This window comes from Podarcis pityusensis (genome assembly GCF_964106645.2).
Source record: "Podarcis pityusensis genome assembly, chromosome: 13".
NCBI classification, from domain to species: domain Eukaryota; kingdom Metazoa; phylum Chordata; class Lepidosauria; order Squamata; family Lacertidae; genus Podarcis; species Podarcis pityusensis.
Genome location: NC_138038.1, coordinates 44,955,954 through 44,971,679, shown reverse-complemented (window position 1 = coordinate 44,971,679; position 15,726 = coordinate 44,955,954). Strand labels below are relative to the sequence as shown.

At 47.3% G+C, this 15,726-nt stretch overlaps 1 protein-coding gene across 1 annotated transcript in view; it reads right to left on the bottom strand.

Moving 5' to 3' along the window:
• Positions 1-15,726, bottom strand: part of RPGRIP1 (RPGR interacting protein 1) — a 43,415-nt gene that overhangs the window by 8,288 nt on the left and 19,401 nt on the right. The window contains exons 11-19 of the mRNA XM_080978817.1: positions 13,389-13,462; positions 12,101-12,231; positions 11,475-11,614; positions 10,466-10,639; positions 9,332-9,449; positions 7,828-8,280; positions 5,462-5,631; positions 3,907-4,240; positions 2,733-2,914 (exon numbers count right to left, since the gene is read on the bottom strand). Of these exons, the coding sequence (XP_080834943.1) occupies positions 2,733-2,914; positions 3,907-4,240; positions 5,462-5,631; positions 7,828-8,280; positions 9,332-9,449; positions 10,466-10,639; positions 11,475-11,614; positions 12,101-12,231; positions 13,389-13,462 (1,776 nt within the window). The remainder of the gene's footprint in view (positions 1-2,732; positions 2,915-3,906; positions 4,241-5,461; positions 5,632-7,827; positions 8,281-9,331; positions 9,450-10,465; positions 10,640-11,474; positions 11,615-12,100; positions 12,232-13,388; positions 13,463-15,726) is intronic.

The window sequence follows — 15,726 nt, the reverse complement described above, 5'->3', positions numbered from 1 at the left end:
AGTTTGTTTTGGCCCAGTTCTCTAATCTGTCAAGGTCGTTTTGAAGTGTGATCCTGTCCTCTGGGGTGTTAGCCACCCCTCCCAGTTTGGTGTCATCTGCAAATTTGATCAGGATGCCCTCCATCATCCAAGTCGTTGTTTTACTTAAAATGTTTGTCTGATTTTAACGCTTACTGCTCCTTTCCACTCGTCTACTGCAACAACGACACACAAGAGATCTGTAATTATTGTCTGGGTTTTTTTGTTAAAAAAAGAGAGAGAAGCCAGTGGTCAGCTTGGCGTTCTCTCTCCACTGCCAGGGCAGGCCCTACCATTAGGGAAGGAAGTGCAATGGATCCACTCAGGTGGTAGATTTTGAGGTTGCAGGAAAGGGAGCAGGTTTGACTGTTTAACGACTATGGGTATTGCAGCTCTGTGAGGGGACTGGTGGTGGGGGTGTCCTAACATCTATTGGCACCCTTAAACTACAGCTCCCAGAATCCTTTGAGGGAAGCCAGGAGCATTGAAAGTGGCAAAAGAGGGCTTTAAATGTATAGTGCCAATGAGTACACAGTTTTCCCAGCACTCGTCTTGCAGGGTTTTATTTAATTTTTAAAAAACCAAAACACTGTTGGCAGGAGATGGGTGTCGCCAGCTGTAATCCCCAGCAATTAGGGCTATGAAAAGGTTTCGTTTGAAGCTCTGGAGAGTCACTGCCAGTCCGTGGTCCTCTCCAGGCATCCTTTTCATTGTGCATTCACGATTATTTCTGCACATGATGGTATCAGGTTTCCACTCAAAAGTACTGTTCCTACCTGCAAACGGTTCAAGGTGGACGTACTGCTTCGTTTCCAATCAGTGCATGCCCTGTAGGTTCCTGCAGGGAAACCCTGTAACTTTTCATGCCACTGTTTTATGTTCCACTTTATTTTTTGGCTTGGCAGTGAAGACATATGCTTTGGGAGTCTTTTCCAAATACCGAGGGCTCTGCCACTGAGCTGAAGGCCTGTGCAGGGAGACGAGACCCCGGTAGATTTCTAGCCCTCTTATTTTTAATAGTTTTTTGGTTTTGCTGTTTTCTTTTTTTCCTTTCTTTTCTCTTTCTCTTTTTTCCTTTCATCTTTTCTTTCTCTCCCTATCTTTTTTCGTTTATGCTTGGTAACGTTATCATATTTACATATTTGTATTTATATAGTTATCTTAGATTTCACAACAATTTTATTATGTACACTGTAATAATTATGCCAGTCTAAGAATATACAATGTTAGATAAGCTCATCTTTTATTTTTGATGTTTTTCCTTTCTTCTTGTATGTGTGGAAAATTTGAAAACAAACAATTATTTGCCAGGAGTGGGATTCGAACCCACGCCTCCAGAGGAGACTGCGGCTTGAATGCAGCGCCTTAGACCGCTCGGCCATCCTGACACAATAAATGACTTGCAAAGCCTGAATGGCAGAAGTAGAAAGGACAGTGGGAAGCCTTTTCATAAGTTTGTTTTGTTAAAAGGAACTGAGATTGTAAGGGTATTTCCACTTGGCTGGTGCAGCCTGAAGCCTTGACACAGCCTCTTCCTTGCTGTATCAGGCATAGGCAAACTCATGCCCTTCAGATGTTTGGGACTACAATTCCCATCATCCCTAGCTAACAGGACCAGTGGGCAGGGATGATGGGAATTGTAGTCCCAAACATCTGGAGGGCTGGAGTTTGCCTACACCTGCAGATGAACACTTATGGCCCAACCAGGGTGAGACCACTACAAAGATCCTTAAGCAGCAGAATCTTATCCATTAGGGTGCTGGCCCATCAACCTTAGTCTGCCCTCAGCCAGATCCCTCTGCCTGCCTTATAACCAGCTATTTATGGCCCTGGCTATAAAGCCTACTCTCAGTGCTGCCCTTGTGGAACTCAGCAGGGAGGCAGGTGATGACAAAATTAGAAGTAGTTGGGTCCACCTATCTGCTGTAGTTGGACGCAGAGGAACGCTGGGAGGAACCAGATGAACCCCCAAGGGAAGACGGCTCAGACCCAGGGGATTGGTGGTAGGACGACAAAGAGTGGTCAAAGAGAAAAAGCTGGGAAGAAGCATCAGAAGCTGAAGAGATAACAGGGCTTAGTGAGTTCTGGGGAGAGTCTATGGCAGAGGGAAGTTCAAAATCAGAGGCAAAAGCTGAAGCAGGGAAGGAGGGAGGCCAAGAAGCAGGGATGAGCCAGGCTGGTGAAGAGGCATGGGTGTCTCCCCTTCCTTCTGCAACAAGCTCCCCTTTTCCAATTTCCTAGAACCAGGAGAGGCATGAAGAGAGCGGAGGGGAGACTGGCTGCATACAGACACAGTCTCCGATTGCTTAGGACAGGGGTGCCCAAACTTTTTTCAAAGAGGGCCAGATTTGATGAAGTGAACTTTCATGAGGGCCAGCCAAAGTTGTTGAGCTTTCTTTAGGATTTCTTGAAATAAACTGCCACAGGGGACGGATTAAACCAGCCGGGAGGCCGGATTAGGCCACCAAAACAGACTTTAGACAGGAAAAGCCCTACAGTGGAGAAGACATAGACAGCTGTGGGGACCTTTATTGTCCTCAACTGATCTCACTAGGCCTGACACTCAGCCAAGTCGGTGGAGACCGGGTTTTTGCTAATCGAGAGTTAACTCTATCTTCGGACTGTGTGGTTTACTGGCCCGCTTGCTCTGCGACAGCCAAGGGGGCTGCAAAGTGTGGCAGCCAAGTCCGACCCTTGACACTGACTTTACATACCCGGCTTCGCAGCTCGGCTTTCTCTTCCTCAATCTGCAGCTCTAAAGACCGCCGCTGTTGCTCCCAGTCGGCGGACGCCTGATGGCGGAAGTCCTCCGGGGGCATGTAAAGGAGCTTCCACTCCAGACGTAGGCAGATGGAGCCATTGGGTTTCCCTGCTGGATCCATAAGGACAAAATCTCCTGCAGGAGGGAGGAAGAGTCGACACAGGTGGTTTGTGTTTGGGTCTCAGCTGAAATGATTTTGTCACACTGAACGATGATGCAACCCAGGTTTGACACCAATGACTTTAAAATGTGCAGTTTCCACAATACAGCCGATTTATTTATTTACCTACTGAAAACCCCCTCCCACCTTTCCTTTAAGGAGCTGAGGGTGGCATACATGATTTCCCTTGCTCCTTGTTTTATCCTCCCAACAATCCTGTGAGGTCGATTAGGCTGAGAGATAGACTGGCTGAAGTCACACAGTGAGCTTCATGGCTGAGTGTAGATTTGAACACAGGTCTTCCAAGTCCTAATTCAACACTCTAAAACCACTACAGCAGCCAAAAAAAATATGTGTAGAAAGATGCTCATCGTAGTGAAAATGACATACAGGAATGCATTATATCGGGGGGAATTCCTTGCAAAAATGTAAACAGATAAAAACATTAGCAGGATTATTGTAATAACCTGCAGTTTCAAAAGAGTATATGTTTACAGTAGATAATTAAATGAGCAAGTTAAATGAATTTGGATATGCAGAAGATATCTTTTTTAAAAAAAATTAAGGAACTGCAGAAAGAGGGGGAAGTCAAATTTTGAAATGTTAAATTGACTGTAAAGCTAATGAAATGTATAAACTTGAAAAGCATAAATAAAATCTTTTGAAAAGTATGAGTTGAGCCCCACTTTTATTTATTTATTTATTTATATAATATTTTTGTGAAATGAGAAACCGTGGCTGCATCCACTTCATACACAGAAAGTTCATTTAAAGCACACAACTTTCCCCCAAAGAATCATGGGAACTGCAGTTTGCTAAGGGTGTTAGGGATTGCAGCTCTGAGAGGGGAAAACTACAGTTTCCAGGCTTCTTTGTGAGGAAGTCACATGCTTGAAACAGGCCTTAAATGTATTGAGCGCCTGCAGCCCGAGATAAATCCCTCCACCCCGAGATATGCCCATCTCACCTGCGACGCTGCGCCCTTGTGCCAGGGGCACCAGTGGGATCTGGGCCTTTCCCAGGTAGCTGCCTGCTTCCTCGTCTTCGTCGTCGAACACATAAACCTGCAGGCTGTCTCGGAGCAAGTAATGGTGCAGTTCAGGAGTGATGCGCAGAGCAAAGTTCTGGGCGTCCCCAAAGTGGGGGTTGTTGCTTGAAGGGATGGTGATGGTGTCGTGGTCCGGGAAGGTGAAGAAGCGGTACATGGCGTAGGGGCTGGGCTGAGAGCCCAACCAGCGACTGCGCAAGCTGGAGCAGCTTTCGATTTGCACACAAACCTCGTTCCAGCCTGCTCCCAAGGCCTGTTGGGAGGGGGGGAAGAGGGCAGGGTAATTATTATTATTATTAAATAATTTATACATACATACATACATACATACATACATACATACCCCACCCATCTGGCTGGGTTGTCCCCAGCCACTCTGGGCAGTTCCCAACAGAATATTAAAAACACGATAAAACACCAGACATTAACAATTTCCTGATACAGGACTGCCTTCAGGAGTCTTCTAAAAGTCAGATAGCTGTTCATTTCCTTGACATCTGGTGGGAGGGCGTTCCACAGGGCGGGTGCCACTACCGAGAAGGCCCTCTGCCTGGTTCCCTGCAACCTTACTTCTCGCATGGAAGGAACCGCCAGAAGGCCCTCGGTGCTGGACCTCAGTGTCCAGGCAGAACGATGGTGGTGGCAACGCTCCTTCAGGTTTCAGGATGGTGATGGAAGAGTGAAAAAGCAACGTAGGGAGTCTGGGGCTCTTCAGATGACTCCCACAATGCGTTTGGATCTACTTATTGTGGTTCATTTCTTCAGCGTCCCTACCCACCTTGAGCCTTTGGTGAGGATGGAGGAACAGATATTACAATCACAGAATTGTAGAGGTGGGTCATCCAGTCCAACCTCCTGCAATGCAGGAATCTCAACTAAAGCATCTGTAACAGACGGCCATCCAACCTCTGCTTAAAAACCTCCAAGGAAGGAGAGTCCACAACCTCCCCAGGGAGTCTGTTCCACTGTCAAACAGCTTACTGTCAGAAAGTTCTTCCTGATGTTTAGTCGGAATCTGCTTTCTTGTAACTTGAAGCCATTGGTTCAATCCTACCTTCCAGAGCAGGAGAAAGCAAACTCACTCCATCCTCTCTGTGAGATACTTGAAGATGGCTACCATATCCCCTCTCAATCTCCTCTTTTCCAGGCTAAACATGCCCAGTACCCTCAACCATTCCTCATGAAGCTTGGTTTCCAGTCCCTTGATCTTCGGTTTGGCCTGGGATTCTTGCAAAGAACTGGTAACAAGTTCATTAAAATGGCTTCCTTCGTCCCCTTTCCAAAGCTTAAGGTGCTGTTCAGTGATGGGTAGAAGAAAATAAACCTGATATTTAAAGATGGTGATCACTTCTCCTCTCAATCTCAGATTAATAAATATTTACATAACTGCCGTTTTGCCCATCATCATGAGGACTAGAACACTGGAGCTTTTTGGCAATGTACACACCAGCTCCCCCCGCTCTGCTGTCCTCACCTTCTCCTCTTCCTGCCTCCAGCCCTGATGGGCCACCATGGCGTTCTGGACCCCCGCAGACAGGTAGCCCAAGGCTTTGGTTCGCTGCCGGTGGAGTCTCAGGATCTGCTCAATCGGAAAGCGAAGCCTCGCCCAATATTCCAGGATGCCGAAATCTTCGCCGTTGGATCCTGGAGTTATGTGGTGCCAGGGTGTGGGCAGGAGGTTGCGGTAAGGATTGTGGGAATAACAAAAGAGAGGCGTCAGTCCCTCCTCCAGAAGCTTGCCGGAGTTGGGTAGGTAGGGAGCCCCCAGCCCTAACAGACTCCCCACATCCCAAGAACTTAAGAGCAGTCTGCTGGATCAGGCTAATGGCCCATCTAGGCCAGCCTCCTGATCTCACAGTGGCTGCCCCGAACATGTGGGGAAACCATGAAGCAGGATTCAAGCCCAAGAGCCACTCTCCCTCGTTCGGAAGCAAAAGCACGATTACGTAGTCGGCAGGATTCGAACCTGCGCGGGGAGACCCCAATGGATTTCTAGTCCATCGCCTTAACCACTCGGCCACGACTACCAGCTGCTCAAGCATGATGATTAAGTGATGTAGGGAAGGAGGTTCTCCATCCCTGTTCTGTAAGAACATAACCTGCTTTGGGAAAACAAGAGAGGGATGTGTGCTGTCAAAGTCCGACAATAGAGCCATAGCTGCTGATAGCCTCATCCTCTATGAATTGGTGGCCATCATTGCATTCTGTTCCATCGTTTAACTTTGTGCTGCGAGAAAAAGTACTCCTAATTTATCTGTCCTGAATCTTCCAATATTCAGCTTCATTGCAGAAGTGCTAGCGTTATGGCCGGGGTGCGTGTACTTTTCTCTATCCACTTAACCCATGCCATGCATAATTTTATAAAATTCTATCATGCCACCTCTTGCTTGCTTTTTCTCTGAACTAAAAACCCCCCTAAAGCTGCAACTTTTTCTTAGAGGGGAATTGTTCCATCCCCTTATTCAAATTATTAGACCAATTCATGGAGGAGAGGGCTTTCCTGCCACAGTCAGAGGCAGCACTGCTTCTGAATACAGTGGTACCTCGGTTTTCGAACGTCTAGGAAGTTGAGCGTTTCGGTTTATGAATGCCGAAAACCCAGTAAATGCTTCCATTTTTGAATGCTCCTCGGAAGTCGAACGGGTTCTGCTGAGTCCCCCCCCCCCCAATTTTCTCTCTTGAATTTGCAGGCCGCCCTTTGCACCTCGGTTTTCAACTGTTTCAGAAGTTGAATGGTCTTCCAGAATGGATTACCTTCGAAAACCGAGGTACCACTGTACCAGTTGCTGGAAACCATGGGGGTGTGGGATGTGATAGATAGGTAGCAGTCAAATACAACATTCCTTGTTTTCCTAGAGTGGACATGCAAGGGCATGTTTGGTCCAGCCAGTCAGAACTTCCTGTTTCCTCCTGGCCTGGGACATACTTCCTCTTGCATGTGACTAGAGGTGGGCATGACCTTACCTGTGCAGGTAACAAAAGCACAAGGCAAGCAGCCCTCTTCCCCCTACTTCCTTCTTTTCCATTGTCTTTTCGTTGTGTGAACTCCAGTGACTGCCAGTCTGCAGTCACTGGGATTAACCCCTCATATGGGATAGATCCACATTTATATATTTTGTAATTAAGTCTGCCTTCAGGGATCCAACTGTGAACTGATGATGTGAGTACAGTGGTACTTCTGGTTACGTACTTAATTTGTTCCAGAGGTCCGTTCTTATCCTAAAACTGTTCTTAACCTGAAGCACAATTTTAGCTAATGGGGCCTCCTGCTGCTGCCGCGCCAACGGAGCATGATTTCTGTTCTCATCCTGAAGCAAAGTTCTTAACCCGAGGTACTATTTCTGGGTTAGCGGAGTCTGTAACCTGAAGCGTCTGTAACCCGAGATACCTCTGTAAACTTCTTTTATATACTTTAAGCAAGATTGTGGCATGTTTATTCTTTTAAGGGGGATATAAGGGAACTTACCAGGAAGCTAATATTAAGAGGCTTAAGCAAGCCTGCAACCAGTTATCCGCTGTGTGTTTAGAAAGGGGAATGTAAAACTCTGCTAGGTTATAGAACTTGCTAGCGCATGTTAGGAAGGATATTAACAAACAATATATCCTCTCCTGCCTTCCTGAACATTCCCACAGGGGGCAATTGCTTTCATGCTCAAATCCTGTTTGCAGGTTTCCCATGGGCATCTTGGTGGCCACACTGAGAACAGGGTGCCAGACTATATATATGGGCCACAGGGCTGATCTGGCAGGCTCTTATGCTCTTTATCATTCTGGTTGCCCTTCTTTGAGTCTTTTCCGACTCCAAAACATCTGCCACAGTTGGAGCGGCGCAATCCTTACCGCGGAGCACCGCCGTGGCGTGCACTTTCTCCCCGCTGCCCAGCACCTCGCCAAAGCGCAGCCAGCAGGAGGCCAGGGTGGCGTGTTCGACGGCCGAGGCAAGGTGGAGGTCGAGGCGGGACGTGGCGCCTTGCAGGTATTGCAGGAAAAACGGCTCGGCCTGCACCACGTACTGAGAGGTAAAGCCGTAGCGGGCGCGGGAGCCACGCACCACTGGCGTGCAGTGGGTCTCGAAGTCGTAGAAGGAGTACGTGCAAAAGGTGAGGGGCTCCGGGTCCCCCAGCAGACGCAGCGCCTCGGCCGACAGCACCGCGCCTGAGATGTGCAGCTCGAAGAGGTTCTCTCCGCGACGCAGCTGTGGGGCCTGGTCAGGGACTGCTTCCACGGATGAGTCACCCTCTCTGGGAGGAAACGGGGCTGCCCTCGTTCCGTAGGCCACGTCCTTCAACTGCGCTGGAGTGGGGTGGGAGGGTGGGGAAACAAGACAGAGCCACAAAGACCTGTTCCCAGAACCACAGAATCGGAAGGGACCCCGAGGGTCATCTAGGCCAACCCCCTGCAATTGTCAGGCTTCAGGGAATCGGCTTCCTCCCCCGTGGCAGTAGATAAGCAGAACAAAGTAATAGGAGTCTTCTTACCAGTTAGAAACTTTAATAATCATAGCAAGAGAACAATGAACACATCTCCTAGAATGGCGGTGCTCCCAGTTAAGGATTGCACCCCCTTCTGTCCCTATTATAATCTACATCACACCTATGTTTTGTAATCTGAGCTTGTACCCTCTGTACTTTCTGTGCTGCCACTTTCTGAGCTCTCGTGACTTTCGAGAAGGGAGGTGAATGCTGTCCAGAGACTGTGAATCTGTTAACCCTCTCTCTTCCAGTCTCTCTTCTCCTAGCTGTTCCCCATCCAGTATTTCCCAGCTTCTGCCTTCTGAACTATGTCCCTCTGCAAACCACTGTTCCAAATCTATACTGTCCTCCTGCTCCTGGGAAGTTTCAGGCTGTAGAGCAAGAGCAGGGGGAGGCTCCCACCATTCCTCCTCAGTGCAGCTCTCTTCAGCATGGTCCCTGACAGCAATGCAGGAATCTCAACTCAAGCATCCCTGACATAGGACCATCCGTCCTCCACTGAATGTCCACCACCTCCCGAGGGAGTCCGCTCCACCACTGAACAGTTCTTTCAATGTTTAGTTGGAATCTCCTTGTAATTTGAACTCATTGGTTGGATTCCTACACTCCGGAGCAGCAGAAAACAAGCTTGCTCCCTCTTCTGCAGCAGGTATTCGAAGGTGCCTCTCGTATCAACCCCCAGCTTTCTCTTCTCCAGGCTGAACATACCCAACTGCCTTTATAAGGCTTCCTTCCCACACCCTTGATCATCTTGTTCGCCCTCCTCTGCACACATTCCACCTTGTGCAGATCTAAAGAGTGCTTTCAATCTATGGTGTGGATTGGGAGCTAGAGATTGCATGGAGAGGAGGTATGCCCGTCCACATGCCTACCTTCAAGTTGGCGGATGCGGGCCCCACGCAGGTCCAGAAGGCGGGCCATCTGCTGCTCCTTCTCCTCATGCTCCTGCTTCTCTCTTGCCGTCTGCAGCAGCACCCCGTCCAGCTCTGCCTGGAAGCAAGGCATGCCCGCCAAAGAGAGTACAGTACCTACAGTCAGCCTCAAGACTCAGCCGGGAGAGAGATGAGGAGGACTCTCGTTTCCCTGCTCCTCCACTTGCAGCTGCTTTAGGTTATTTATTTATATACCGCTTAGTCCCTTAAGCAGCTTAAAAAATAGCCAATGAAACACATGTACCGAATGAACGAAACTGAGAAGCTACAATAGAATACAGTGCGATGTAACAAAACAATATAACTCCACCCCAGAAAGCAAACTCACAGGAGGACATTTTGAAATGGCTTTAGTGAGGGATGTCTGCCTTCCTTCAGCCTCCTGCTTGGCAAAGCGCATCCCTGATTCACAAAATACCCTGCATCGTGCCCAAATGCTCTCTTAGAGCTACACAAATCATGCAAGAAACAGATCCAGAATTTCTGTCTGCCATGCAGCTGTTGAAAGGCAGGGGAGCATTCCTGGGCGGGTGGGAATAAGGTAGCAAAACTGCTTTGCTTGCCTGGCCCTACTAAGGCTTGTGTTTCTGCAGAAAATGTGTGAAGGCACCAATGTAAGCAAAGGAATTCTATTGATACATTTGTTAAAGACTGAAATTGGCCATGTCCCCAGAAAGTATCCATATTCGAACAGGTTAGGCCCAATAAAATGGAGTTCTCTATACCTAAAAGTTGCATCTCCTCATTTTCCATTGGATGCTTTGTGAATTGTGCCCTTGCACATTTGGGCTGTTTTGAATTCCTTTCCCGTTAAATAAAAATGTAAAAGTTGCAAAATTATTCCACTGATGTGGGGTGGAGAGAAGTTTCTTGAGGACATTACAGGCGCTAGCCAATCAGCACTGTACACATTCAACTCAATGCAAACACACAGAACTAGCTTTCACTGAGCTTGACCCTGGTGAGGACACAGTGAATATGGAATATGCTTGTCTGCACACACCCCTAGTTCTCCAAAAAGACCCCCCCCTTTGTTCCATCTCCCAGGTGGGCAGCTCAGTCTCCTTGCTTCACCTGGTAGTCCCGGTTGATGCGGTGTTGTAAGATGAGCATGTCCCGGGTCTTCTCTAGCTCCAGCACGGTCTCAGCGTGGGCGGCCTCCGTCTCGTAGAGCCTTCGCTTTAGACTCCGTTGGGCAAACATCTCTTCCTTCTCAGACTCTCTCTCGAGACCTTCCACATAGAGGGGCTGCAAGGAAAAAAGTGGAGGTGGGAGAGAGATGGAAGGAAATGTGTGGGGCTTGACGTGTGTGCATGACTACCATGCCAAATCAGAAAATGGAGGAGAAGCAAATCCATTTCATGAAACTGTGCTGATCTATATCACTGATGACTTGCTCACTCTATTGCTTTGACATTTTAATCCGCTGGTATCTGCTTTACCTTGGATCAGGTCATTTTTACATAAAATGCCAATCTGTGCAGGGAGAGGTATTTTATCCCCCCCCCCCAAAATGTTCTAAACTAAATGTCACTGGCAATTAACACAAGCAAGATGAGCCTTGCAAGACCTCAGCTGCCTGTTCAGATTGGAACTCCTCGCAATTTAATTAAGACCGGGAAACAGCAGCCGAGGACTTGCAATGCTTATGATACCGGTAATTTGTGCGTGCGGATACTGGAGAATTCTGACAGAAACAAAAACGGGAATGGAAATTGCCAGTGTTTTGCTTATGCATCCCATATCCAGAATGGAAACCAATCCATCAAACACAACTGGTATTCACTGCTGCTGTTGTTCTCAGCCTGCAAATGATACATGACAGATTACTTTCCAGCCGTATTTGCATTGGGCTTTCTTTGCATCGAAACGAACAGGGTGGAATCACGTAATCGTAACATAATGAACCATGAGAGAAAAAACAGTCTTTGTAGGAAGCCGAACAGCAGGATGGAAACAGAGCTGCGTGTGACAAAGGTCAGCATGGAAATCGATGCCTACCTGCATATATGTGTGTATTTGTATGTACAGTACTAGTATCTAAGGTCCAGTTGCTAAGTGTGTGGTTTTACCCAGTGCCTACCTCAACTACTAGACTGGATGGAAAGTCTTCCTCTCTAGTCTGGTTATCCAAGATGGCCGCCTTCTCCCGCAAGAAGCCGACTCCCTGTGGGCGTTCCTGAAGCAACTGGCTCACTTCCTGCTTCAGTTCCTCGTCCAGAGCTTATGAGGGGAAAGCAAGGATTTGGGATGAATTGCAAGGTTGCCACCTGTTCTCAATAGTCCTGACTGTTCCTTTCCTATAACTTGCTAATTATTTTTACCCTCAATTCATCAGTTCACTTCCAAGCTTGGAACAGGGGGAGGGTATTTATAAAAGCCAATGAAACAACAGCAGCAAGAACAAGGGCCACATTCCCTCACAGGCCGCCTTCTGGGGGCCGCATGCCAGTGGTGGGTGGGGCCAGAGGCAAAAGTAGGCGGGGCAAGTGAGGCGACATTTCTGCAGTAGGCTGCAGTCCAACTTGACCAAAGCCCTGAGGGCCAGACAGAAAGGTGCAGAGGGCCGCATCTGCTCCCTGGGCTTGCGGTCCCCCAGCTCTTGTTTCGAACTTCACTGTTAGTGACCCGTGTGAGACGCAAGGGGTCGTGTTTTGGGTATTTTGCCTATTCAGTCATTTCCCTGCCAGCTCTCGTTGGCCTCCTCACCTCTTTCCTTCTCCAGCTGCTCCTGCAGGCTCTGCTTTTCTGCAATTGCTGAGATGAGTTGTTCTTCCAAGCAAGGGGCGTTGTCCTCCTGGGGAACCACATCTAGGGGGTGCTGGGTATTGCTGAGGCAGCTAAAGAGACACATAGATTTGCCGCATATCAAAAAGGGCCACAAAATCCTTGCCTATGTTTCTCTAAATTCTAGTAGGGAGCCCTTCTTCCCATACCAAAAATGCCTGTCTATTTCTACACGCCTCCGTCCCTCATCCAGGTTTACCCAAAGATATTGGCCATATTCACACCATACATTCAAGGCACTATGATACCATTTTAAGCAGTTATGGCTTCCCCCAAAGAATTCTGGGAGCTGTGGTTTGTTAAGGTTCTTGAATGTTGTTAGGCGACTCCTATCCCCCCATCACAGAGCTACAATTCCCAGAATTCCCTGTGAAGTGGGGTCTCCTAAGAACTCTCAGCGCCCTTAACAAACTACAGTTCCCAGAATTCTTATGGGGAAGCTATAAGTGCTTAAAATGATATCATAGTGCTTTGAATGGCATCCTAGTCAGTGCTTCGCTGTATAGGGAAGCCTTTTAATCTGTAATTCTTTTTAATGTTTTTATCTGTGTTGGAAGCCACCCAGAGTGGCTGGGGCAACCCAAGGCGGATCTACACACAAGGGGGAGGGAATGCTATAAATGAGTCAGAAATATTATTATTATTATTATTATTATTATTATTATTATTATTACTACTACTACTACTTCTATAGTGGTACCTCGGGTTACATACGCTTCAGGTTACATATGCTTCAGGTTACAGACTCTGCTAACCCAGAAATAGTACCTCGGGTTAAGAACTTTGCTCCAGGATAAGAACAGAAATCGTGCTCCAGTGGCGCGGCAGCAGCGGGAGGCTCCATTAGCTAAAGTGGTGCTTCAGGTTAAGAACAGTTTCAGGTTAAGAACGGACCTCCAGAACAAATTAAGTACTTAACCCAAGGTACCACTGTACTACTACTACTATTATGGTGTGAATGTGACCAATATCAGAGTTCACAGACACATTCCAAAACAGACAGGCCAAAACAAAAACACTCAAGAAGTGAGGAAAGTGGGCTTTGCTGAGGAAGGGGTTTAACCTGGAAAGTCCTTAGGCTCAAACAGAGAGACTTGAAGGGCCATATTCGGTCCTGTGTCTGAGGTTCCCAACTGCTGCACGAATGGCTTTTGTTGAGAGGGAACAAACTCCCGAGTTGCTTATCCTTTCCTGCCAACCCATCTCTCACCTCTCCAGCAGTTTGTCGTAATCTTCCTTCAGCAAATCTCTCTCCTTTTCCAGGTCCCGGACTCTCTCCTGAAACTGAAAAACGGTACACAATACAGGGTCTTGTTGTGGAATCCAAGCTGCCAGCGGTAGCCCGGAGATTGGATGGGAAGCAAGATGGGCAAATAATCTGTTTTTATTTTTGACTCTGCCAATGGCGTGCATGACTTCAAAAGGGGTTTTAAAAAAATGCATAGAGGATACAACTCTACCAGTGGTTTCTAGTCATGACGGCTATATACCGTATTCCGTGTTGGAAGAGGTATGTCTCTGAATACCAGGATAATTCTGCCGGGCAAGAGGAGCAAAACCATGGGATGCAGAAGGGCTGTGGCTCAGTGGTAAACCATCTGTTTCACATGCTGAAGGTCCCAGGTTTGTCAAATGTAAAGGAAACATAAAATGCAGCTAAGAAGCTCAAATCATATATATGACTGACATCTTTCTTTGGAAACGATATAGAAAAATAGAGGTGTTTGGCTTTTGCTGCCCAACTCCCGAAGGGACTGAGTCCCCCTAAGTCCATGATAGGTCAGAGATGAATGGATGGAGGCAGGATACAGTGATAGCCCCTTCATGGATCACTGCCTTGCCGTGGTGAAGCGGCTTGAATAACTCAGAGAAGCTATGAACTATGCCATCCAGGGCACCCAAGATGAACAGGTCATAGTGGAAAGTCTAATGCTGTAAAGAAAAATACTGTAAGATTGCCGGAAGAAATATCAACAACCTCAGATATGCAGATGACACAACCTTGATGGCAGAAAGTGAGGGGGAATTAAAGAACCTCTTAATGAGGGTGAAAGAGGGGAGCGCAAAATACGGTCTGAAGCTCAACATCAAAAAAACCAAGATCATGGCCACTGGTCCCATCACCTCCTGGCAAATAGAAGGGGAAGAAATGGAGGCAGTGAGAGATTTTACTTTCTTGGGCTCCATGATCACTGCAGATGGTGACAGCAGTCACGGAATTAAAAGACGCCTGCTTCTTGGGAGAAAAGCAATGGCAAACCTGGACAGCATCTTAAAAAGCAGAGACATCACCTTCCCGACAAAGGTCTGTATAGAAAAAGCTATGGTTTTCCCAGTAGTAATGTATGGAAGTGAGAGCTGGACCATAAAGAAGGCTGATCGCCGAAGAATTGATGCTTTTGAATTATGGTGCTGGAGGAGACTCTTGAGAGTCCCATGGACTGCAAGAAGATCAAACCTATCCATTCTTATGGAAATCAGACCTGAGTGCTCACTGGAAGGACAGATCGTAAAGCTGAGGCTCCAATACTTTGGCCACCTCATGAGAAGAGAAGACTCCCTGGAAAAGACCCTGATGTTGGGAAAGATGGAGGGCACAAGGAGAAGGGGATGGCAGAGGACGAGGTAGTTGGATAGTGTTCTCGAAGCTACCAGCATGAGTTTGACCAAACTGCGGGAGGCAGTGGAAGACAGGAGGGCCTGGCGTTCTCTGGTCCATGGGGTCACGAAGAGTCGGAGACGACTAAATGACTAAACAACAACAACAGTGATAGCAAGGCAGATCTTCATTTTTTATGTTGGAACAGAGTTCCCTCCCCTCCTAGCAAGGGGGCAAGAGAGAACCAGAACCAAGAAGAAACATCTCTTTTAAGGGTTTGCATTTTGGCACGGAGAAGAAGCACATCCCTTCTACAAACAGTCAGAAATGGCATCACAGGTTAGATGGGGTTGCTGTGGCTCAGGCAGGCCAAGGTGTGATATTCCTGAGGATTTAGCAAGTTTTTCCATAGTTCCAGACACAGTTTACACAAAGCATTAGCATTTGATAAGACAATAAGGATGCCCGTCACACATCCCTCAATGCAGAGCATCTGGGCAAACAATGACAACTAATACAAGGTTCGTAGATATAGGAGAGGAATCCCTTCAGGAACATCCCCGGATTGCTATCTGCCTATCTGTTCTCAGGCAAGAGGGATTAAGGAGGCAGAGGAAACATTTAGAGTCTTTAAGAGAGCCAAGATGGTTTTTGGTTTGCTCTCCTGTACTGTTTAGACATGTGGTTTATATACTTATGCAATGCTTTTTTTCTGGGGGGACGCAGGGGTGCGCATACCCCTAAACATTTTGTGAATCTAAGTTTGGCCTCATTGAGGGGCAGTATTTCAATACGAGAAGGAAAATGAGAGTACCCCCTAAACATTTTTTTTAAGAAAAAAAAGCACTGTATGTGTGTTTTCCTTGTGCAATTATCAATGTTTATTCTATATTTGAGATCTTAGAATTCCTACAACAGAAATTAAGCCAATGTCCAGACTTCAACATTC